This window comes from Grammomys surdaster, unplaced genomic scaffold (genome assembly GCF_004785775.1).
Source record: "Grammomys surdaster isolate TR1022 unplaced genomic scaffold, NIH_TR_1.0 220, whole genome shotgun sequence".
In the NCBI taxonomy this organism is placed as follows: domain Eukaryota; kingdom Metazoa; phylum Chordata; class Mammalia; order Rodentia; family Muridae; genus Grammomys; species Grammomys surdaster.
Window position 1 is genome coordinate 340,183 of NW_021604665.1, and position 25,571 is coordinate 365,753.

The 25,571-nt window shown below is 50.0% G+C and overlaps 1 protein-coding gene across 2 annotated transcripts in view; it reads right to left on the bottom strand.

The window, feature by feature from the left end:
- Positions 1-19,384, bottom strand: part of Iqsec1 (IQ motif and Sec7 domain 1) — a 103,334-nt gene extending 83,950 nt beyond the window's left edge. Inside the window, exon 1 of one of the 2 annotated variants that reach the window (XM_028773106.1) lies at positions 19,012-19,378. In XM_028773106.1, the coding sequence (XP_028628939.1) occupies positions 19,012-19,079 (68 nt within the window). In that variant the 5' untranslated portion in view covers positions 19,080-19,378. Of the gene's footprint in view, positions 1-19,011 lie in introns of both variants that reach the window. The other variant, XM_028773108.1, reaches the window with a different exon arrangement.
- Positions 19,385-25,571: the final 6,187 nt, after the last annotated feature.

The following is a 25,571-nucleotide window of genomic DNA, read 5'->3' on the forward strand; positions in this document are numbered from 1 at the left end:
ACACACACACACACACACAGCCCTTCTGATGCTGAGATGCAGCCTGATTGGGGAAAGACCCTGTGTAGCAGGAAGAGAATATGGGCACCCCACAGCAACACCTTACCCCAGACCCATACCAGCCCAGCCAGCATCCTGGATAGTAGAGACTTGTATTTTGACTCATTTCTGCCTCATGGCCCAAGATTATAAGCAAATCAAATTTTGTAAAATTCTCCCAATTGTTAAGCCCTGGGAACCCAAGCTTAGTGAAGGACATTGGTGATTTGGTTGGGGTTTGTTTCCCAAAGGAGCACAAGGTAGACACTTGGTTCCTTTTATAACAGCACTAAGAGGTAGTCGGGACCTTTGAGATTCAATAGCTGGGGCATAGCTCTAGGAAGAGATTAATGTTCTCTCAGGGCTGTAGTTATCAGAAATCAGCTTATGCTTTGTTTGTAAACTGAGGTCCTTGGCCTTTCTGCAGTCTGGCCAATTCCTATTCGCTTCTCCACCACATTGTGACCAAACTGAGGCCCTTACAAGACACTGGCCCCATGATGCTTGGATCTTCTACTGCTAGAATTCTGAGCTAAATAAACCTCTTTTCTCACAAACACCCTTCTTTTCTTTATAAAGTATCCCATTTCAGCCATTTGGTTATACCAACCCAAAGACAAAAGCTCTGCACAGGGAGAGTACATGCACAGGGCAATCTTCTGGCCAGTGAAGCAAGGACTGTGAGGTCTGTGAGAACAAATACAGAGTTAGCTAGGCCACCAGTTAAGGGTTGAGGGCTGAGGTGCTATGTCATGTGGCAGAGCAGGGTCGGGAAGTGGGAGATGACACCTCACCTCCCTCCCTGCACAAAGCACAGTGGCCAAGCAGCCCCAGCTCTGGCCTCCAGAGGACACAACAGAGCCTCCACCGTACCACACAGCTGATACTTCTCAGAGATTCTAGCTTCTGGAGGTTTGGGGATTCCCAGGCTGGGAGCCTTGACTTATTTTAAGGAACCTTGCATCCCATATGTACAGCCAACACTGTGGCAGACCAAACAAACACTGCTTTTCACATGCTGACATCCTTCAAGCCCAAACACACCCGCTGCATTGCCAGCTGCAGTCTCCCTAAACCAGGTCCTCAGTTAAGCTATATGGGAGGGGAGGGGGTGTCTCACAGTTTCCTATGAAAAGAAGCCAAACTCCTTTCCTGGAAAAGCCTGGCAAGGCAGATGGGAGGCTCACTTGCTCCACTGCAGGGCAGCAAAGGATCAAAGGGAGGGTTTGCTTTGGTGGGTGAGGCCAACCATGGATGGGAAGCTCTGGAACCCTCAGGAGTTTGGGAACTGATAGTCAACTTACCCCCCTCCCCCACAGACGCTTAAGCCCCTTCAGTCAGGGCTCAGCCTAGGTGGTCACTTTGGAGGCTAAGTGGGTAGTGATGAAGGCATGCAGGCAAGGGGCCAGGGCCAACTGTCAGTGCCAAGCCTTTCTTCTTCTATTTCTTAGCATGTAGCCACCAAGGTCTCATCATGTGACCCAGAATCGGAGGTTTTAATTTTATCTCATTTAAATATCAACGTAAGACTATTGGCTAATGGCCTCAGCAGTTGTGCTGAAGAAATTGAAGAGTGAAGAGGCCCTGGAGGTGAGTGGCTCTTAGATGCTCTGCCCATCCTGGTGGGGGCTGGGGTCCCCTCCTCCCAGTAGAAGCTGCAGCACCTGGCACTGACACACCTCACTGGGCATTCAATGCTGTTGTGTGGAGCAGCACACAGCACAGACACACTAAGGTTTCAGTGTCTGAAGTGTAATCTTACCAGGATAACATTTAGTTTTGTGAACAAAACTTGCATACCTGTGTGACACAAGGCTCCAGCAGCATTCTACGGAAAGGCATTCCTGCAAACTATGGCCAAAGATCCCCCTCCTAGCATCCATGTCTCCCCATGGTGGGAGCTGGCCTGTCCTACAACCCAGAGGTGGGCCCAAGTTATAGAATGTGGTAGAAGTTCTAATCACGATGGATCCCCGGGCTAGGTCCGGGAGCTTGTGGCACATAACTCTCTGCTGCCTTATGGCTATAGATTCAGAAGGCAGGGGCTTGCATGCCTTTAGGAGACCACATAGAGGGGAAGAGGGAGGCTGCTATGTGAAGAGGCTCATTTGCCACTGAGAGTTCATGTGGAAGTTGACAAGGAAAAAAAGTCTGAGATGGCCTAGACTTAGTGGCAAGACCAGAGGATATGAGAACAGCTTTGAGTAAAACAAAATTATTACCAAACAACCACGAACTTCTCCATACTCCTAAAACTATGTTAAACCTGAGCACTAAGCCCAGGCAGGGTGTATCCTCAGTGCCAGAGCATTTACTGAGCATGTACATGACACCAGTACCACAAAAAATACCTCCCAAAAAACACACAGTGGGGAGGAGCATCATAGGGTACATCCTACCCTAGTTCACCTTCTCTCACCCAGAAGCAAAGGATTCCTTTATAGACTGTCTTCTAGCCCCAAGGAGTCCCACTCTCTGCCTGTTGTCTTTCCTCTTCCCACCCTATCCTAGCCACTGTGAGTTCCACTTCAAACTCCTAAGCAAGACTCTCAGTTTTGGTCTGGCGGATGGTTTCCACCTGCCTCCTTGACCTGCAGCTGATGTTGTGGGAACTCACCCCAGAGCCTAGCTCTACAAGTCCTTTTATGGCAGAGATTCTTCTTTCCTCTCAAGAGTTGAGGTACAATAAGGGATCCAAGAGACTCTGCTAAAAGATACCATCTCTGGCCATGTTTGTTGCCTTCTAATTTATCTGGCCTTCCTGGGAGGCCAGCAGAAACTGGAAGATCCCTTAACTCACAGACTCCACATCACAAAACACTGCTATTTCAAGCCATGGACACAGCTTGTTACATAGCAACAGTTAGCACTTGAGAATTCACCACTGACTTCCTGTGGTGCCTATGCCAGGGTACCTGTTGGTAGAACTGAGACTCTGAAGCATGGACTATGCTTTGGGCCAAGAGCAGTCTCTATAACCCCAGGGAACTCACAACTTTCCAAATAACCCATAGACCTACACAGTCAGAGGGAGGGAACTGGGGAAGATGCTGGGGTTGTTCTCTGAGTCCAGCTCCAGCTGACATACAGATGAATTTCTGATAGGTAGTAGCCTCAAGGCCAGTCTGTGTCCTAATGGGAATCTTTGTCCATCTCATAGATGAAGAAACAGCCCAATAGGATGGAGACCCTGTCTACAGTCATTCTTCCATGGATTTGTCCTCCTCTGAATCTGGCCTTTCTGGTCTTCCCTGAAATGGTAGACACCCTTCCAGTTCACAGCTGTGTGCATGAGAAGAGGTCAGAAGCGGTAAGGGATAATGTATCATCATACCCTGATTTTTGACTTACTGAGCTTGCAGGGGACACTGATCAGTCTGAAGAAGGCTAGGAGCTGCTAGCAAAGGGGCATCTTCCAGGCAGACCAGATGGATACCAGCTCTGGGTCAGGTAGGGACCAGCTCTCAGAAACTGCCCCAGGCCATTATGATCTTGCAGTTGAGAGAGAGGTGGAGCTACCGGCTGCAGCCAGAGGGAAGGAGTGGAAACAACAAGTTTGGCTTGATCTGAAAATACTGGAGTCTCTTTTAAGTCAGTGTTTGGGACACACACTCTCAACCTCAAAGGAAAGGTCAGTTCTGAATTCCAATTCTGATGCTGCTACTTCCCAGAATTCAGAATTCTGGCAACACACCTGGCTGCTTCAGTTTCCCCAGACAGTACTGGCAGTATGGGCCTAGAGTCCAGCCACTTGAGACACTGAAGAACCACAAGTCCAAGACTAGACTGGGCTACAGAAGGAGTTCGAGGCCAGTGTGAATAAGTTAGTGAGGCCCAGTCTGAAAGACTAAAAAGAGATAGCTGAGGGTGGTGCTCAGTGGTAAAGCACTTGCCTAGGAGACATGAGGCCCTAACTTAATCCCCACTGCTGAAAAACCAAAACCAGACACCAATAAAGAGATGAGATTTGCACCCATGCTTGCAGGATTTCCGTGAGAAATCAATGAGGCAATTTTGTGCAGCTTGGCCTCAAACCCAAGGCAATTTTCCTCCCTCAACTTCTAAAGCAATTGGTGAGTGAGCCATCAACACCCAGGACTCCAGTGAAGTTGTGGACTAGTCCTTATACATTCAAGAGGAAATGAGAGCTAGATGTACATTCAACAATCCGATGATACAGGCAGGGGGCAGGGTGTAGTGGTGCTTGCTAGCTATAGCCTGTCCTAGCTATGGACAAGGCTAAGAGGGAAGGGTGACTTGAGCCCAGAAAAAAAGGGTAGAGGAAAATGGAGACAGGAAGAGACAAGAGGCAGGCCTGGTAGTACAGGGAGGGCAAAAGGACTGGCAGGAATTTGAGGTCATATGGCTCAGTGGTAGAGTGCTTACCTACCTACCATGCCTAAGGCACTAGGTTCTACTTTCAGCACTGTAAAAAATAGAAATAGAAATAAAAATAAAATAACAAAATGGAAAACAAAACCCAATCCCAGGTTTTCGACATCCTCTCTGGAGACCCCTTACCCCTGCCCTGCCCCTGCCCTTCACTTCTCCCTAGTGGCCCAGTGGGTGGAGCTCTCCCTTATCTCTGTCTTGTCTCTGAAAGCAGATGAAGCAACAGGATTAAAGCTGAGGCTGAGCTGACCTCTCCCTGTTCTGGGTCCCACCCCTTACCTCATCCCTTTGGCCTGAGGCCTATCATGCTCTGTTTTAAGTACCCAGCTTGCCCTGCTCCCCCTCAGATGCTCTCACAGGACCCTCTAACAAGATGGTTTTCAATCTTCCTAATGCTGTGACAATTTAATACAGTTTTTCATGTTCTGGTGATCCCAACCATAAAACTATTTTCATTGCTACTTCATAACTGTAATTTTGATGCTGTTATGAATCATCATGTAAATATCTGTGTTTTCGTTCCCCCCTCAAAAACTCTCAGAGGATCCTCTAGCAAAATGGCTCTCAACTTTCCTAATGCTGTGACCGTTTAATACAGTTCCTCATGTTGTGGTAACCTCCAAGCATAAAACTATTTTCAGTGCTACTTCATAACTATAATTTTGATACTGTTATGAATCATCCTGTAAATATCTGTGTTTTCCAATGATCTTAGGTGACCCCTATGAAAGGATCATTCAACCCTCAAGGGATCTTGATACATGTTGAGAAACCTTGCTTTAAGTGATAGCCGAACAAACGGCTAGGTGACTTCTCACCTTCTAGCCCTGGCTTCTCAGGATATACCTTGGGGAGAGCAAGCTGAGAACAGACTTTGTAGTCTTCAAACTCTCAGATCCTGTCCAGCAGAAGAGCAAGCCAAACCTTTCCTGGAACATTTTTGCCGTGTGGGAAGCTAGCAAGGGCTACATCCTGAGGTGCTTGTATAGGCTCTGGTTTCTATCTGTAACAACTGGGTTACCTATAGCCAAGAGAATTCCCCTTATTCTCAACATAAAGGTAGCCAAACAGGCACCCTTAGCATGTGCAGATGTGGCACTGCCTTGGGAAGGTCATTCCAAAGTGCCATAGCTGGACTCTTCTTTTACAGCCTTGAGCTATGCATCCATGGCATCCAAGAGGAACAGGGACTCATCCAGAAGACTCTAGTATTTCAGCTCTGAGATTTCTTGTTGGACACAAATTTATGACACAAACTTCTTCTCAAAACTAGTCAAGTCTTTTCAGACCAGTTTTCAACATGTCCAGCAGACTCCGCATGCCAAAAAGTCCCATGTGATGTCACCAGTACCACAGTGAGGCAAGAATGGGGTACAAAAGTACAGCCCACAGTACTTGGCACATACAGGCTGCCAGCCACAGCCATATCTCTTACTGCGTTGCAGAAGGCCAGCACCAGGGAGAAATAGCGGCCTGTCCTAAGTACACGACCTGGAGGCAGAACTGGGTCAGGTAAATTCTGGAGTCTATGTCTTAAGAGGAAACTTGGTTGTTTACACGTCTTCAGGAATGTTACATTGAGACTGATTTCCACTGCCTCCCTGGAGGATGGATCTTCACTGCCCTCATCACTGTCAGTCTGGGGCTCCTGGGCCAGCCAGGCTACCTCTCTATCACTGCAGCTAGAATGTGGTCCTCTTCCAGTCTGTGCTTAGGCAACAACACACTATCCAACAGTAGAGTGGCTCCAGATTCTGTGTCCAACCAGACATCCCCCAAAAGGACACTGCTGGAAGTTCCCAGTCCCTCTATCCTTAGAACCCGAATCCCCAGCTGGTCCTTCCTTCATCCAGTGGCTTCCTTCTTCCTAGACTCAGATTCCCTGTGACCACATAAGAAGCCATTCAAAACCACACTGCCACATTTCACTCTGTGGTACATTTCCTGAGGCCCAGATATTCCAAGAGGAATGAGTTCCACTGCTCCACTATCACCATCACTCTGGGGCCAGCACACAGAGGGCACTTAGGAGGTATTAGCTAGGTACACTGTTGGCCAGATAACAACTCACTCAGCTGAGCTCCTGGAGCAGGAAGGTGGGGGTGAAGATGCTTAGGTACCCATCCTGATAGGCAAATCCATCAGGGCTAGGCATTGGTTAACTTTTCTCAACTATGGATAGTTATTAAGCCAATTTTTTTTCAGATAAGTTAAAGAAGGTCCAGAGAAGCAGAACAACTGGCCCAAGGCTACTCAGTTTGCTCAGGGCAGAATGGAATCTGGGGCCAGCTTTCCAGGACCTGCGTTATCTCCTACTCTGAAGCACTGAGGATATGACCCTAGGAGTCCCCCACACAAAGAGAGGAATCCTAGGCTTAAAGACCTAGGTGCTGGGTCAGAGCCTTTCGATGAGCCTCCTTTTCTGCTCTGGAAAGAACCACAGTTCAGTTTTGCAAATGCTAACCTTAGGCCTAGAGTAGCCCAGTGACTTTTTGTAGCTCACATAGCGAGGCAGTAGACCACAGAGCAGTGGAAGCCCTGCCAACAGCCTTTTCTGGGTGATGACAGGAAAATGAAGTACACTGAAGTTATTGCCTCAGTTTCCCCTTGTGTACTGAGGGTGTGGTCAGGGTGACCACTGACAGGACATGAGATGATTAAGGAGGCAGGCCTCTCACCTTCCACACAGGGGCTGAAAGGGGAAGTGAGTGAGTAGCTGTTTCCCCATCTCCTCAGCCCCACACTGTCACAGCACCTGCTGGGTAGCACCTCTCTGGAACTAGTAGTCTCCCAACCCCAGGAAACTCCCCATGAAATGCCCCCAGTGTCATAACGCAGTGTTGCTACAGCTTCTAAGTTGGGAGCCATAACCTGGCATCTTCCTCCAAGATTGCCACAAGGTGTAACAGTCCAAATGTCCACATAGCCTGTAGCTACAGATACTGCTGGTTGGATAGAAAATAGTTTGTGTTCTCAAGGAGACAGTGGATGAAAATGAAAAGCTTGAAACACTATAGCAGCAGAATAGAGTTCCCAAAATAAGACATCAACATTAACCTAAGAATTAAGTCAGCTTGCAGAGGAAGGCTGGAAGTCTTTATTTGGGCTTTACAACCAACAGTACGGGAGAGAAGACCAGAAAACACAAACAGGCGAGGCAGACACTATAAAGGACCTAATCAGGCTTATAAGCCCACCTCTATCCTTGGGGTACTTTTCCTTTCTTAAGCAGCTATCTCTATGTCTACTTCCAACAACCAGCCCCTTGTGCAAATATTCCTCTGCCCTGGGACACAAGAGCCTGTAATCTGGTGACATATAAACTCAGAGCTACAGCTCTGTATTCCTAAGCATCTTTTCCCAACTGCCGTGGGGTTTTTGATTCTCTGATCTCCATGTCTAACTCTAAAGGCACGACTCTGTCCAGCATGCCTCCTTCTGGAGGCCAATGAGGTTTCCAACTTGCCTATGCTGTTTTTCCTTAACCTGTAATAAATTGTCCTGAGCCTCCTTTTGAGTCTTAGCTTTAAATTCTTTCACTGTAAGACTAAGAGCCCAAAAAGTTACCCCAATTCCTCCGTGTAACACTAGAACCTATCCTCTCTGCCACAGAGCCCTTCCTCTCTCCAGCCCAGGGTCTGCCCAGCTAATCTATCCTTTGGCAAGTACCCCCAGGCATCCTGGGATACCCTGTGAATTAGAATGAGTTCAGATACCTCACTGGGATCAGGCTGGATCCAGATAAATTATCAAGGAAGAAAACGGAACTAGCTAGGCTTTGGGGATCAAGCTAATTGGGACCTGAGGCTACTTGCTAACTGTAAACTTTCAGTCTCCCCCAAGCCTAGGTTTTCTAATAAAATGGGGACATTAGACCATACTTTGAAGTCATAGCAAGGAATGGCAATGTGTGCTGTCACCAGGCCTTCCAGGTCTGTAATTGATCCCATAAGATGGTCAGTTTGGAAGAACTTGCCTACTCGTCCAGTCTCTAGCCCAGGGTGCTCAAACACCCTGGTTTTATATTTGGACTAAGAGTCTAATAGGAGTCAGCTTATTCCAAGGCTGAGCAGAAATCCCAGGGCACTCATCACAAGCACAGGCTATCATGAGAAAAGCCCAAGCCAGTGTGATGAGCTACAAAGAGTGAAGGAAGAGGGGGACCCCAGCAACTGCACACACAGGTGGAACCCTGAGTTCATCTGTACAAGGGCTTCCTCAGGAACAGAAGGAGATGAACAGCAAGTGTGGACTGACTTGTTCTTGAGTCACAATGAAAAGGATACTGGCTGCTTACTTGTTGATCCTTACAGGAGGAGCTAGCATGCTGGACCTTGAGGCCTCACCAGACTTTCATGCTGGCCTTAACCTAGGTCCTCAACACCCAAGGCCCATGTGACTCCAGAGGGATGGTTGTTTTCCATACACATGGTGGAAGAGGACCTGGCTACTCTGTTCACGACTCTATCTTGGTTTCCATCAGACCTGCCTTCAACACCACTCCTCCTGGAACCTTCCAGAACTTCTTCCCCAGCACCTTAAAGTGTCTTAAACATCTACCTTGGTGTCCCAGGAAGGGCTGCAACTTTAGGGCAAAGGGCACTGGCTGACTTCTTTTTACTCTCAGGTTCCTTTGTCTCACTGTAAAGAACATCGAGAGTTGACATACTGGAAACTCTGCTTTCACTTCATAGTTTGCCAAGCATTAGGCCTGACCAATACACAGGCTAAACTGGTGCCTACCTCAGGACACTGAGCATGAACCAGCTTCTTACAGGACTAAAGTCCAGGATTGCAAAATGGTAACATTTAAGAACTCTAGTTGAAATTGAGACCCTGTCTCTTCTTGGGAATAATCCAGGTGTTTACTATGCTGTTGGTATGGCATCACCCCTGATATTCTCCTGGTTTTCATGTAATCCTAACTCAGAGGTTGTCCTCATTTCCCAGATGAGGAAACTGAAGATCCCAGAGGTATGAGGAGCTGCCCAGGCTTGCTCACCCCCTGTGAGGTAGGTCTCAGCCATGGAACACACCCATGGTCTTCCCACCAGCTCCTCTTCTCCCTGATGGGAAAAGACACTAGGAGTCAACTAGTACACAGGATTTAAACACCCTGGTACTCAAAAGCAAGTATCTGTCCTTTGTGACTTCAGCCAGGGCCTTTCACTTCACCCTTCACCAGGTTTAGCTGTCACCAGGCCCTGGTTTCAGACCAACTGTGACTGCTTTCACTGTGGCTGTTGACAGAGGTTCTGCAGTTGGCCTGCTGGGAAGATATTTCAACACATGCCTGTTCTGAGCATGATGACTTCCCTATATGTCACCTTAATGGATAGACATCCCACCTGATAGCAGTCAAGGCCACAGAACCTAACCAAAGAACGAGTTCCAACCAAATCTAGCCCTGGATCCAGATACTGCTACCCATTCTCTACCCATTCTCTACAAAGGGCTGGGGAACCTTCAGTAGTAGCTACATGATGCAAGGATGCAACTTATAGAGTGCTAGATAGAACCTTGCAAACAGGAGGTGGCTACTAAATGCTTGTTCTCTTTATAGCTGCATCTGGAGGGCTATAAAGGATGGGGACAGAGTCCACAGCTCTGTACCTGCCAGGCCAGTGCTCTACCACGACATAGCGCCTGGGCCCAGGGCTATCTTTCACTCCCATGTGGGTTCAGTAGTCCCACACCAGCTGTGCTGATGATAAGTCAGCAGGGCTCCTGACTTAGACCAGGCTGGGCAGCCCACCTAGAGATCTGTCTGGACTCTAAGGAACCTGCTTCCTTGGTTTTTAATGTCCAGGCCAAGCCCCTCCATTGTATCAAAATGTAATACAATTGCCATGCCCCCTCCCCAACCCCAGGGAACTCCTGGGGAGCCCCTGTGAAGAACTCTGATGTTCCTCCTCTGGCCTGCTAGCTCACCCCTTCCTCAGCCCTGACTTCCCTGTGTGGCAATTTCCTCTTCCCCCCTCCCACATCCTCCAGGGCAGAACAAACAACCTTACGGAGAAAAGTGTGTTGCTCACTGTAGCTGGCTTGTCACGGGGTGATGACACTGAATGGAAGGAGATGGCTAAGGTTTTCTGAACACTAGTCACATGGCAGGAACGCCTACGTGGAGACAGCCTGCCTCAGGGTGAACATAGTAGGCAAATATGGAAAACACCAAATCCTCCAGTGGAGCCAGTCACTGGATCCTGAGGCTCCTGAAGCAATTTCCCCTTCACCTTTTAGTTTCTTGAACCATTGAAGCCTCTTTCTGCTTAAGCCTGTTTGGTTTGGGCGCTTTTCTCACTTGGAAGTAACAAGGTCCTCACGGCAAGAGACGTGGTGTGTAACAAGGTCATACAACCAATAAAATAGCAGAGCTGACACCCTGAGTCTGGGCTGTTAACCTGCAGCCTGACCACAGCCCAGCACCCTACTTTGTGTGCCAGCTGGCATCCACCTCAGTGCCCCACTTGTTGGACTCAGCCTGGACTCACCTTCTGCTTGGCCAGTCCTGCTACCTCTGTCCTGGAACTTCCGGAGTCATACTGGCTTCAATTTGGGGCACAGGTTTGTCCATAGCAGCCTCGCCCAGTATGAACCATGAAACAGAGACCATAAAGAGGATCCTCACCACACACATACCAACTGGTCTTAGCAGCCTCACGACCAGCAGGTTCCTTCTCAAAGCAATGTGGAATCGTCAACATAAAACTGATCCTACCATCCTGCCTTCCCTTGTCCTGTGCCATCAGCCTTCTCAGATCCACCATGCTGCTGAGTTAGTTGAGTTCTGTTTGAGGACCCTATGCCAGATGAGCAACTAGTTAGATCACACTTATCACCTTTTATTAGTTCTATAGGCAAGACGGTGCCTTAGCACTCAGGAAGTACCCAAGAAATGCCTGCTGTGAGATTTAATAAATTTAAATGGATAGTGTACAAGACACTTTGCTTAGAGTCATAGTCACCAAGTGCTGAAAGGCTCCTGGTCCCACTTGCCTAGCTGACAGATGGCAGAAAAGTGAGGCGAATGTCTGACGTCCTTGTGGATACTTGGTTGTCCTAGCTCAGAGTCACAGCCTTTCTGTGCTCGAAAGGTCTTTTGGGTTGTACTAACATGGGTCTTAGGCACAGGAGCTTGCATCCAGCTTGGACCCTGCCGTCCCACAAAGGCTATACGCAAGAGCCCAGCTCTTGCTGGTCCCTGGAGTTATCAGAAGACTCTTGCTAGCTAAGCTCCAAAAGCATCAAGGACATCCTTAGTCTCTCAGCCCAGCTTCTGCCACCAGCCTGGGGCTTCAGATGGGAGCCAGCCCTTGGCAAATCGAAAAACAGACCCAACAACAGGGAAGTGATGGAACATTCTCTCCTTCCCTGGCACCTGTAGAGAAGGCTGCATAGAAGAGAAGGCCTAGAATCTACCAGATTTGCACTCCAGCTCCCGAACATCCACTAGCCAAATGACACCAGACAGATGTCCCCACATCTCTGAGTTTTACACAGAACACTGAAAGCCTCCCTCTCTGGGGCTTCATAAAGCTGGACGGGATCTGGGAAGGGAACTTCCCTAGGGATGTAGGTGAGTCCAGCCCCATCCCCTCACCAAAACATATTTCCCAGAGCATAACACTATTCTGGGACTTTTCCTTCAAGACTCTCCCAGCCCCAGGATCTGAGAGCCTCGGGTTCTATCCTGGACTGGCTCAGTAAGAAAGAAATGAAACAAGCTGAACTGTCATTGGTCAGGTGGCTCCTGATAGGGGTGGGGATCAGGGTGTCATTGGGTATGTGGCACCTGGAGGAAATACTCAGGGCTGTGGGTTGGGACTGTCCAAGCCAGGATCTTCCCGCACCAATTTCCCCTAATCTGCAGCAACCCTAGACTGGGCCTGGCAAGGACTCCTTCTGCCCCAAGTCTCTAAACTTTATGCTCTGAGAAGTCAAGGGAGTGTGGCAGTAAGGACAAAGTGTATCAGACCACAAACTAGGAGCCCTGAGCCCATAAGGAACTCAGTTTACTCAACTGTGCCCAAGGTCCCTTTCTCAGGTAGCGGTGAAGTACTTTAACATGACTGCAGTTGGGTAGGCCAACAAGCCTTTGCAGCTCCAGGCCTATACTGGTCTATGTTCTTTGTAGTTAATGTTAGCCTCAGGCAGTTGTGAGGAAGCATCTGGGTTTCAGGGCCTGGCTCAGACTACATCTCTTAGGCAGAGAAAAGCACTTACTCAGAACAGCTCCTATAAACTGTGCAAACCTTCACAAGAGGTCCCAACTGCTGACCCCATAGACTGCTGAGTCCCCAGCCCCTCACAGGCTCCCAGATGAAGCAAGTGGTACTCACGGTGTCACAGAGGAAGACTGGATATCTCCCTGGAGCCAGTGCCTGACCTGACTCCTTGGGCCCTGGGGACGAAGAACCTCAGGCCCTTCCTACTAGGGGGCCGCCCTACCACAGCCCTGACGTCTAACTTCCTCCCCATCAGCTAGCATCCAGGAAGCTCCGCCCCCGGTAAGGGGGCCAGAACCCTGGGCCCCGCACCTACCCCGTATAAGATACTGCCCAGAGGGTTCCTTCAAGGCCTGGCCAGTTCAAACAGCCACACTGGACAGACAATAAATAATGCAGCTGCTCTCTGGCCAGCCTCCTGTGACCTATCTCATTTCGGGCCACTCGAGTTTCGGCCAGCCTGCTTTGTTCAGAATGCCAAGCCCCGGCTGGGTTTCTGGCCACGTGGGTACTACGGTCCCACTGAGGGCCAGTCTGAGCCTGCCTGACAAAGGCTAAGTAAGGTGGCTATCCTGAAGAGAATGGCCTACTTACTTTGAAACCAGTTTGGGACTAATTGGGATTCAGGGGTGTCAGTTTTCGAGAGCACGGTGACCATCCTCATCTTCTGGGATCAGGAGGGTTCTCTGAGGCCTCCATAAATTAGAGACCCTGTCCCACACAAGGCCACACTGGGGAGTCTTATTCCATTGCCCCAGCTGGCTGTGCCCACCTCCTTAAGGCCACATGCAAGCCCTGCATTCAGGGAGCTTTCACCTTACACCACAATCCCCACATTGCCACTTTGGGAGCAGGGAATGCAATTGTCCCTGTCTGAATTCTCACCATTGCTTCTGTAGACTGCACTGTCTCCCTTGAGGACAGTGTCTCCTATCTAGACAATGGCCACCATTATTACCATGTGTCTCCCTCCCTGCAGTGGTCTCATTTCTTCATGGAAGTAGAGTGATCATCTAGAGACCTCATGCACTGTCTCTCTTCCCCCAGACTATGCACGTCTTCCTCAGGGGCTGGCCCCACCCACTTCCTTCCTCACTCCTGCTTGACTGCTTGCCTTCCAACTACATCTATAAGCAAACAGGTGGCTCCTGCCTTAGGGTCGTTGTACTTGGTGTGCCTTCTGCCCAGAGGGTCTTCTCCAGCTCAGTCTCTTGGTTAACCTCCATTCAAGGCTACCTGCTCAGACCACTGTCTCTTTTCTCCCCTTCCTGATGTAGAAGCCATTTCATTCAGGGGTAACTCATGTACTTCACCCAGTTAAAGTGAGCCCATAGATGCAGTATCTCCATGCCTGTCACCACATTCTAGTTCAGATTGACTTTGCTTCCAAAACAAGTTTGTATCTGTTTCTCTGTGCTTCTCTATGGCTAGGGCAGCCTCCACTCTGCTTTCTGTCTCTGTAGAGATGTCTGTTCTAGAAATTTCTATGAATGGAGTCAGCCTTCGTGATGGCCCTCTTTCACTTGACACATCTTCCAGGGTCAGCCAAGCTGTAGCTGGGGTTCAGATTTTACTCCCTTTATGGCTTGATGGCATTTCACTGTGTGGGCTTGTCACATCTTGGGTCCCTTTATCCTGACAGAAGTCCTAAAGAGGATTTTCTGGCTGGCTCGCTTGTCACTGTCACCCTTCCACTTTTGTTTTCTTGGTAGTAACTCCTATCTGATGACAACATCACCTGTCTATTTCCTGACTCTCCCTTCTCTCTGCTACTTGAGGCCTGGATATTCCACCTTGTTCACTACTGCAGCTAAGTCTCTGACATATACTGAGCTGGCATATGGTAAGTACTCAGCAAATGCTCTGTATCTTGATAGAAAGAAGGTGTATCCCATGTGCAGGGCCTACTCCTGGCCTCTCCTACCTGTGACAGAATAAGTGTTGCCTATATGGCTCATCAAGAAGGGAAAGCAAAAGGAAAATGGTGAGCCTCAGGCCCCAGTGGCCCCTCTGCACAATGAACAGTGGCCTTCTTAGAGCAATGTTGCTTGCTGCCTGTGAGACTTGATCCTCAGGTTCTGGTCTGGCACCTTGGTGGCGCAGAGGGGATTATACTTGTGTACTGAGATTCAGTAGGACCTAGTTTGGAGTGCATCCCTACCATCCAGGGAGTTCAAAGCCAGCATGCTATGCAGTAAATATGTCTCAAAACTAAAGACACAGAAGAAGGGTGAACAGTAGAACAGGGGGACCTGCAAGGCTGAACCCAAGTGGGAATGGAAAGTACCTTGAGGGAGGAAAGGAGGAAGTAGCTCCACTCTGCTTCCAGTCTCCTCCCCTGACCCACACTCAGCTCCAAATCCTGCTCAAGGGCACAGGACTGCCTAAGCTATGTCCAGAAAGGGAGGAGTCAGGTGAATTCTGGCTACTGTGGCCTCATCAGGATAGGGCAGCAGGGGACCCATATTGCAGAACAAAACCACCCAGCATGGAAAAGGAGCACAACAGCAAGGCAGGAGGAAGCTGTAAGTGGGAGAGAGGTTCCCCTTGTCATAGGTTCCCCTAGGCAGGGACAGCACAAGATGGGAAGAGGACAGGCTCAGGGCCTCCTGTGTGGGGCACCAGATGGCTGATTGTCCCAGCAAGCTCCTGGGACACTTTCAGGGCCTAGAAGCCATCTGCTCCCTACCCTCCTGCCCAGAGACAGCTGCAGCAGGAGGGAAGAAAGGTCTACAAGGCCTGGATAGGTCTGTTCCTCTGATGCATCCTAGTCAGCACTGTGTGTCCAGGGGCAGCCTGGCCTAGGAAATGCCACTGCCTCTTGAGCTTTCAAGAGACAAACCCACTCTTGCCCAAATATACCAATATGTGACAGCCATTCTTGAGCCTGATGGAGACAGGCTGAGGATTCGGTCTGACTGGAGAGAGGGAGAGGATAAGATCTTTGGGAATAAGCTGACTGTTCTAGTTTGCTTTCTGTTGTTGTGATAAGACATTCTGAACAAAAGCAACTTGGGGGGGGGGACACAAAAACATTTATTTGAGTTATAGTCCATCAACAAGGGAAATCCAGGCAGGAACTGAAGCAGAGACCATGGAGGAACACTGCTTACTGGTTTGTTCTCACCAGTTTGCTCAGCTACTTTCCTTATACAGCTCAGGCCCACCTTCCTGTGGCATCGGCCACAGTGGGCTGGGCCCTCCTTACATCAATGAGCAATAAGGAAAATGTTCCACTGACATAGGCATGGGCCAACTTGATCAGGTAGTTCTTCAATTGAGGTTCCCTCTTCGCCGGAGACTCTAGTATTACATCAAGTTGACAGCTAGAGCTAACTATCACACTGAAGATGTGGCCTGATGGGAGACATACCACGGATACAGCCTGCAGGGGCAGGCTGGGATACAGCCTTACGAGGTACAGGGTAAGGGCAACCCACAGAGAAAGGGGATATGGCTGAGCACTTGCTGAAGGCCACTTAGAGTACTAGTCACCAGAGGAAGCCAAGTAGGGGGCAGGGTTGTCAAAACAAAAACAGAACAACAGCTGACAAGTGACAGCTATGTGGGTACTTCTTCACTGGGGCTGGCTTGCAGGGATCCTGCCACTGCCTCCCAAATGACTCAAATGTGATTTTCACAAGGCTAAGCCAAGTTTCTAACTCAAGTGGGCCCCTCCTGAGTCTGTGTTTCCTTCTCTTTCTCGCTAACAACTGCCTCAGCCCTGACTGAACTCAAGAAAAGGAGGGGAGAGGAAGCGAGTCACACCTATGCGCTCCACTGGCACCATCCACCAGAGCCCACTGCTAATCTTGCTCTGGAGCTTCACTTAGTTTGCCTCTCTCCCTGAGCGTGGAAACAGCAAAGTCCAGCAACAACCAAAGACAGATCTTCTAAGTGTCCAGGCACTGGACCCAGATGGCCCTGTACCCCTGCTGTCCTGCCCAGGAGCCAATAGGAGTCAGTGTGGCCCTCACAGAGACCTTGTCTTGGAGCCTTGGATCCCCGTGGCAGCTAGCCAGAGCCGGCAGCAGCAATAGCTCTAAGTACACCTCATGCTTTTCCAGATGTGAGTGGGATCCAGCCAGGGGTGACAGGCTCAGGCGGAGGGGAATCTGAAGACGCAAGTGGAAAAGTATGTGCTGTCCCATCACAACCCTCCAATTTGTCCCCCAGCAGCTGCCAGCTCTGCCCCACCGCAGATCTGTGGATTTGGGTCTCCCATGGCAGCCTGGAGTTGAGATTGTCCGAAAGCCTGCTTGGGCTGGCTCTGGGGAGTGGCATCAACTTTCTGGGTATGGGAGGCAGGGATCTGGAAAGAATACATCAATCCTGAACAACCCCACCTCCACCCGCCCTAGCCCATCCTCCTCAGCTAAGCACAGGATACATGGTCCCTATGAGGGCTGAGTCTATGACTAGACAAACCCAGTGCAGATCACAGTACTCACACCCAGCCCAAGCTGCTCTTGCATCACCAATGGGAAGGTGACCTCACATCAGTGCCAACTACCAGTGGCCACAAGCATTCCCTACCTTCCCACAGAGAGTTCTACAATGTTCCCATTCTGTGGATGAGGAAATTGAGGCACAGAATGACCACTTGTACAAACAGCTACTCAGAAGTACAAGACACAGGGTCCTCCTCATGCAGCCCACTATATTCTTGAACAGGTCTGAGGGTTCTCCAGTGAGCCAACCCCTAGAAACTCCAGGAGAGAATGAGGCAGGAAAACCTACTGCGGTTGGTGTGACCAGAACATCAGGCACTTGATAGGTCCCTGCCTGGCCTGGCCTCTGAGCTACCCACCCAAGGAGGTCCATCATGGACCAAAGCAGGGGAAAGTGGCCAGTGACTCACTCCAGGACTACACTCTCTCTCTCCGTTCCCACAACCAGTTGGCATCCTTGTCCAAGCAAAATGCCTCTCAGTGTTGGCCTGGAAACTATAAATCTGTCTGGGCCCAAGGCCCACCATTCAGGGCTCTAGACAGTCTTGCCTTGTAGTAGAGCAACTGTGGCTACTGTACATGCGCTTCTTGTTAAAGTGGGAGGGAACCGGGCAGCTGCATTTCACCTTCCCCTGGGCTTCTAGGGGGCTCAGCAGGCTTCACCTCAGCAGAAGCACCCCAGGTGCTTGAATACCTGTTTCATTCAACATAACTGACCATCATCAGCATGACATCTTATTCTGAATGGTGCTCCTTTCCACTACTAGTATTTCTTATGTGGTAGCACAAGTATTTTGTGAAGGAAAGAAGGTGGGGGGCAGGGTAGAAAAAAGGGAAGAGAGGAAATAAAAGAAGGGAGGGAGTAGGGTCAAGCAGAGAAAAAGAAGAAGAAGGCGGGAGGAGGATAAAGAGGGGGATTGTGTGCAGTTGATATACCAGACAGTGAACCTGGAAAGAGAAAGGACCCTTTACTCCTTTATTTTTTATAAAACATTCTCTTTAAGTAAAATGCACACTAGCAGGAAGAATTCAAACCTCTTAAGGCACATACTCCTCCCATGGCACTTTTAGGTCCCCCTGTATGCAAAGTAGACACTATGGTCCCATCCTCAGAGGAGAAAGCCCAGCCTTGACTAAGATCCTGTGGCTTCCAGCCTTTTGCTCTAGGCAGGTCCTATCAGATATGACCGAAGGTGGAGCTAAGCCCAGGCATCCCACCCCCTGCCCAGGAGAACCCTGCCCCTAGGTGGTCTCTCTCCAGAGGTTCTTAAAGCTCTGCTCTACCTTCCTCCCTGCTTTCTAAACAAGGGGACCTTCCAGGCACCTCCCACAGACCTCTGAGGTGATGGATGTAACTGTGGCTGCAGATAATTACACTCAGCATTGGCTCCTCACACCAATCCTAAAGCCTCTTTGGACAGGACGATTCATGGTGGGGATAAGGGAGGGCCAAGTTAGTGTGCACACAGGTCTAAGAGTGCCTAAGCCTACCCTGCGAGAGCAGCCTGGTACCTGATTCTGGACTTTGCTCCCTGCCATGGAAGGTAGAGAAATTGTCACTCACTGGACATTGAAGTACCAGCCCTGCTCACCCAGGCATAACAGGCTCAGGGTGGGCACCCAAGTTGCACTTCAAAGCCAATGGTTGTTACATAACAAGTGCCTCCTGTTCGCTGTACCTCCAGTGGCCTTCCCCAGGGAGCAGTGGCCAGCACATGCCATGATTGTTGGACCACTCTCTTCCTGCTTCCCTCCCTGCCTCTGACTCCACACTTCTCTGGAGGGTGCCAGGTTCAGCCTTTCTGTCTTCCATCCCTGTTCCCTCCCAAACCTCCAAACCATGCAGGTCCCTCACCTGGCCCATTTAGGGCAAAGCCGCCTCCACACCCTGTCCCTGGTACCTGAGGGTCCTCACGGAGATGCAGTACTTCCACATGAGGCCCCACACAGCACCACCATCACCCTTCATGCCTGGATCAGTGAGGTGCAGTGGCTGTGAGGGCCTTGCCACTGCCCTGGACCTCCTCCCAGCCAGAGGATGGCTCTTGTCTTGAGCTCTCAGGTCACTTCCTTCTTCATGAGGATGAAAAAACAACAGTTCCAAAGACAAGGAGAGGGAAGGCCCTGACTCTCCCAGGCCACTGCAGGTTCCTGGTGGAGCTATCCCGGGCTGGCCTCTGTTGCTTCTAGAGGACCGACTGGAGCTCCAGACCCTGGCGGCTAAGCGTCCCTCACACTCCAGACCCCGTGGCTTCAGCACAACCTTGAGCCTGCCGCCTGCCAAGAGACAGGGGGTGGCAAAGGGCCAGGGGAGCAGTGAGTCACTGGGGCGGGACGGAGGGGGCGTCCACTACGAGGGAAAAGTGGGAGCTCTGAGAGCCCAGGGGCCGCCCTGTGCATCCAGAGGCCAGGGTGGGACTGGAGAAGCAGTTCTGAGGGAGGGAGGCTGTGGAGGCAAGGGCGGGCCCACATCCTCACCAGTCCCCAGAGGCCTAAACCCAACACCGCCCCGTGGCTACAGCCCTGCCCACAGGACTGAGAAGGGTCTGCTCTGCCGCTGGCTCCAGAAGAAGCCTCGATAGAAAGGAAAAGAAGAACAAACTAGGACTGTGCCTTAGGATAGCAGCTTGCTCCCAACCACTCCGCAGGACCCTGAGAGTTTCCCAGCTCCAGCCAGAACATGCTTTGTTATGGGTAACTAGCTGTGTCCTCTCCTCTCTGGCCCGTGTTCTCCTAACGTACAAGAGCTCTAGGAGCCTGGGACACAGGGAGGAATTCCCAACAGGTATGAGCAAAACCATCTGCTTTTCTCCATAAAGTGGATTTCAATAACTTTGTCAAACGTGTACAGAAACTAAGGCACACAAGTCACAGTCCTGGAAAGGGGATTGAATCCAGTGCCTGGCACTGGATTCTGAATGCTAACCAACCTTCTAGAGAGCCACGGATGAGGCTACACCCCTCTGGGGAGTGAAACATGGTGGGGCTGCGTCCCTGGGGTCTTTCCAGACTGGGGCCCAGCTGGAGCCCCACCCACCTGACATCTGCTCAGGGCCTGGTCTAGGGCTGGCAGCTGGGGCTTCCCAGGCAGGGGCCCCTGGGGATAGTGACTCACTGGCTACAGCCCACTGGAGGGCTTTTTTTCCACCCATAGCCCCCAGGAAGACCCCAAAGGGCAAGAGGCCCAGGGCCTGCAAATAACTGTCCTGTCCAATGGGTACCAGAGCACCAAGTCACTGGAGGCTCAGGGGCAGACAGTGCTCTGCCTCTCTTGCTGTCCCTCGGCTCTCACTTTGTCCTACACACATCACAGTCCTGCCTTGATTCCAGCCTGATTCCCACAGCAGAGCTCCAGCAGCTACAGACTGTCCCTTCCCCAAACTGAGACCAAGTGTTTGATCTGAAACCAAGATGGCTCTCAACAAAGGCCTCCCTGGGGGTTCTGAAAACCAAAAACCAAACCAAACCAAACCAAAACAAAAAAAAACCCTCTTCTCCTTTCCACCACAGGAAGCTTCACAAACCATTCTTACAGGCCCTGTATGACATCAGGGCTCCCAAAAAGCTCTGGCCTGCCTCTGCTGAGCACTAGTGAAGGGAGGCTCACTGCCCTTTAAGGCTGCCCACCCCTTAAGGAGCCCCTGACCTAAGGAAACTCTGAGAGAGAGCTCACCAGCTCCTCGCAGCCTCACTCTCCACAGCACACACAGCTTGTTGGGAATGCTCTACAGCTGGGTTTTCTCAAGGCCTTGTGGGTAGGGACTTTTGTTTTTGCTTTCTCTGTCTCCCACCTGGGCACCTGTCTCTGCAGTGCACAAGTGTGGGCTCTTGGGTTAATAGAACCACACATCTCTTCTTCCCTCCCCTCCCACCCTTCCCCTTCCTCCTTCCCTCTCATTTATCACCGCTCAGTGTGTTCTTCATTTATTGGTTTCCCCTTCTATCCATCTCTTCATGTGCTTCTCCCCTCTCTTCTTTCTTTTCCCTCTACCATCCATTCATCTATCCGTCTACTCATCCATCATCCCCTCTCCATGCAGTATTCATCTACCCGCCCATCATTCTCCCATCTCCCATCCACCAATCATCCTCATATTCACCCTTTATCCACCTATCAATCATCCACTCACCTATCCATTGGATCATCCTCTATCCATCCATCTATTTACCTACTCTCTTACCTGTCCATCAATATACCCATCCTCCATCAATCCACCCAGCTATCCATCGCCCTCCCATCCACTTACCCATCCTCCACTTACCTTTCATCCATCTATCACCCTCTCATCCATCCCTCTATCCAGTACCTCCCTTTGCCCCAGACCAGCCTCTGGTCCCAACACTGACCAAGAACAAAGGATGTCAATTGCCATAGCAGCTTTCTCTTCCTCACTGAGCTTCTGCCCAGCCTCCCTATAAGTACTCCGTGTTTCATATGGTTCCCAGGTTTGCATCCATAGCTAGGAATAGCTGTGTCTCTGACAAATTTGAAGCCCTGTGTTGCCCGGTCAGGCTTGACTTTCCTGTGTCTCCTAGCCTCTTAGCTCAGGCACAGATGCTCTGGTCCTGGGTTTACTTAACACCATAGACACTAGTCACTAGCTGGGAGTACAGCTATTAATTACCTGTACCTTACCTATCTGCTCTGTAGCAGATACCAGCCAGGGACAGTGCAGGAGGCATCTTGTGCCCAAGAGCTGGTCAGACTGGGAGGATATCATTGTCAAGTACCAGAGGCCAGAACCCTGTGGAGGGCTGACATCAAGAAGATTGGACTCCACTACATTCTTCTTTATATTTTGTTCTCCTCCTTACCATGACTTCCACATCTGCCCACTTTAGAGCCAGTAAGCTAGGCCTAGAATGGGCATGGCTTCCCAAGGCCACTACCTCCTCAGCTTCTCTGAAGGCTGCTTTTTTTGGGGGGGGGAGCTTAGGGGATGCAGGACACTATTTAAGGAGGTAAATGTACCTAGGGGAATGTCAAGCTGAGACTATAGACAGAGAAGAACTTAGTAGGTCTACCAGAAGGGTCAAACTCACACAAGGCATAGGGGCAAGCCACATCCTACACCTCTGTGGAGGGGCTATCTTCCTTCCTATTGTTAGGGATGGTCCTTGCACATGCTTTGCCATCAAACTACACCCACAAACCTATGGACACGACTCTTGTCCAGTCTGGGTCAGAAGTTCCTTTCGCATCCACAAACATCTATCTTATCTTTCTGTGCTAGGGAACTGTGCAGTACAGCAGCTGTCATAGGCAGCACCCACTAGCACGATCTGGGACATGCTGGGCTCCCCAACCATTTCCATAATTGCCTTCCTTGTGTTGTTCAGCCTGGGCGGTTGATAACAGTTTTCCCTCCTCTCTCTCTCACAGTGCAGGTAAAGGGACCAGGGATTGTATGCACTTTACTAGATTGTACCCCAGCCTGGGCATGTTAGGGATGAGGAAACTGAGAGCACCCACTAAATTACCCTGACCACAGATGGCACCCCTGCCCTGTAGAGGCTTGTCCCTGGGAACAGGACAGACTCTTTCTTTACTCACCTTAGACTTCCTTATCCATATCTGAGGTATCTCACCTCTCTGCACCTCAGTTTGCCCCCACTAACGTGTGGGAGCAGGAATCCCATCATCCTGGCCACAAGGCCACAGAGGACAATATAGAACTGAGTGACCTTAGGGATAGGAGGTAACCTCTCATTGTTATGGGCCAGGACAATCTGGGCTGGAATGGAGTGTGCTCCATGAGAATCAGTTTTTACAGACTTTTGAAGATTGAGGGTGGATGGTGCTCTGGAAGGAGTGCTCCCTCCATCCTCCCAAAGGCATGGGGAGTCACAGCAGTGTGAGGTAGGGAAGGAGGGCAGGCCTGCATGGAAACTCTGTGGAGAGCTGCCCTCACCCTCAACCCTGACTCACATGGCCTGTGGAGTTACCACCATCCAGGCACAGAAAATGTTCCATTTGTTTCCTGAGGGGTGGTCACCACTAGAAACTGAGCCTAAGGGCAGGTTTTGGCTCAGGGATCATACACATCGGCAGGAAGAAACCAGGCCAGGGAGGATGATGGGTAAGCATCCTGCTTAGAGGGTGAAGCTAACAGTGGTTTTAGGTGTGGCCAATAAGCCCTCATTTCAATTTATAGGTCTAGTGATCCCACAGTGAGATAATAAACAGCGAAGCTGGTCACCTACATCCTCTGCAGCCTCTTGTCCTTTAAGACTTGAGTGCCATCCCAGCACTTGGGAGGCAGAGGCAGGCAGATTTCTGAGTTCTGAGGTCTACAGAGTGAGTTCCAGGACAGCCAGGGCTACACAGAGAAACCCTGTCTAGAAAAACAAAAAAACAAAAAAAACAAACAAAAAACAAAACAAAACAAAAAAAGACTTGAGTGCCACTCCACCCCACCCCACTAGGAAGCCATCTCTGATTGTTCCAGCTCTATGCAATGCCTGGGTCCCTTCTGTGCCACTGCACAACTGAAAACACTGGGCTGAGAGAGCTGAGGGTAAAGAGGGGGCTATGCTTCAGATCTTCTTGCCCCAGCATAGTAGGTAGCCCAGACCAGTGGCTAATGAGTAAGTGACAGCTGAATTAATGAATGAGCAGTTCTCTCACTTGATCCCTTTGACTTTCATTTTGCCAGTGAGGACACTGAAATCCAGAGAGGGGACATGACCTGCCTAGCATGGATCCAGGGTGGGGTCTGGAGCCAGGGCCTACGCACCATCTGGGTAGGCTATTTTCCAGCTGCTCCCAGGGGCTAGACAGGCAGGAAGTTTGAGGACAATTACATGGTCAGATGGAGTTTTGTTATTGGGAGGAAGGGGGAGCATAGACAGCTATGAGCATTCAAGGGAGCTGATCCTGGGCCATGGTCACTTGGTAACTTGGTAACAGAACCTCTACCTGGCGTCAGAACAGAACCAGAGTCCAGGACCAACTGAACACACCAGCAGTTGGAATCTGGTAGGCAGGGTTTCCCATGAGCCATCAGTGGAGACAAGAGCTATCTTCTCTGTTTCTCTCCATCTTTTGTAGAGGGAAATACAGCATCCCAAGCAACATGGGCCCTAGCCCAACTTTTCTCTGCTAGGTGTGGAAGCAGAGAGACTGAGTGGTGCTCTGACTTGCCCATGGTCATACAGCAAGGACACTGCAGATCTAGTTGCTGGCAGAGCCCTGGGTCTGAGACCTTGATCCTGTCATGCTGCTGAGTTATACAGACATGAGATCCTCAGAGTCTCATCTCCACCTGGATCTTCACCCACAAAACAAGGAGAAATATGAATCCTGGGACCTTGTGGGAACCAAGGCAATAGGAGGAACTGAGGCATGAGGCATCCTTCTCAAGGTGAATTAGGGAATTCCGACTCTAAATCTTGCCTCTTCCCACCCCTGCAGCTCTTTGAAACTCCAAGAGGTTGAGTTTTAGGCCAAGCCAGTAGTAATAGTGAAGCCTTTCCCTATGAGAACTCACTCCCTGCTCACTATAGCCAGTATTCTGTGCCACAAGCTCACGCATTCCAGCCCAAGCTAAAAATGGCTCTATTATTTTGCTATAGAGCAAAGAGACTACGGTGTAAAGAGGTCTGGACACATGAACAGGCTATTCAAATAGTACATCTAAGAATTGAGCCTAAGAATTTTGCTCTATAATAGCCACCATGCAACATGGCTTTCTAGTTACCAGATAAGTCTTTCTCAGTGTCTGCCCTAACCTGTCTTATTGCCAGCACTCCATAGCCCATACACAGGTAAAAGAGAAAAGCCACTCTTCTGGCTCTGATCTGAGCTGAGAGGTCTAGAGTTTTTGGTCCCTAGATAGACTCAACGGCACTTACAAGGCAAGGGACCCAGACAGGAATCACCTTCCTGATTATGTGTGTGCATGTGTGTGTGTGTGTGTGTGTGTGTGTGTGTGTGTATGTGTGTATGTATGTATGTATGTATAAGTCCCCTTCTAAGAGGGCTGCTGCATCCTCCCTAGGACTTAGCCTCTTTTCTGGCCTCCCTGCCTTCTGTTTCTCCTATCCAGTTCTCTGTTACACACACACACACACACACACACACACACATGTTCAGGCCAGCTGGCTGGTAGAGGCGCCTCTGTGGCCTTTTCTTCAATGTCCTTTCAGATCTCAGTGTCCTTTCAGACATTGACTTTCAGTAGACCATTTTTGTGGTTTCATGTTTTATTTTAAAACCACCTCACTTACAGCATTGGGTTGAGACTGGGCTCTCTCCTGCTAGCAGGAGCTATCTACACAGAGAGAGTAAAGGACATTTACAGAAGGTGATTTGCCAATCCTGAAGGTGGGGTGTGCTGAAGGTAAGTGGAAACATGTAAAGATCAAGGGGAAAAAAAGCCAGGCATGGCAGCTGAAGCCCAGAATCTTGGCACTCAGGAGACTGACAGGCACACCCTTGCAAGTTCAAGACCAGCCTTGG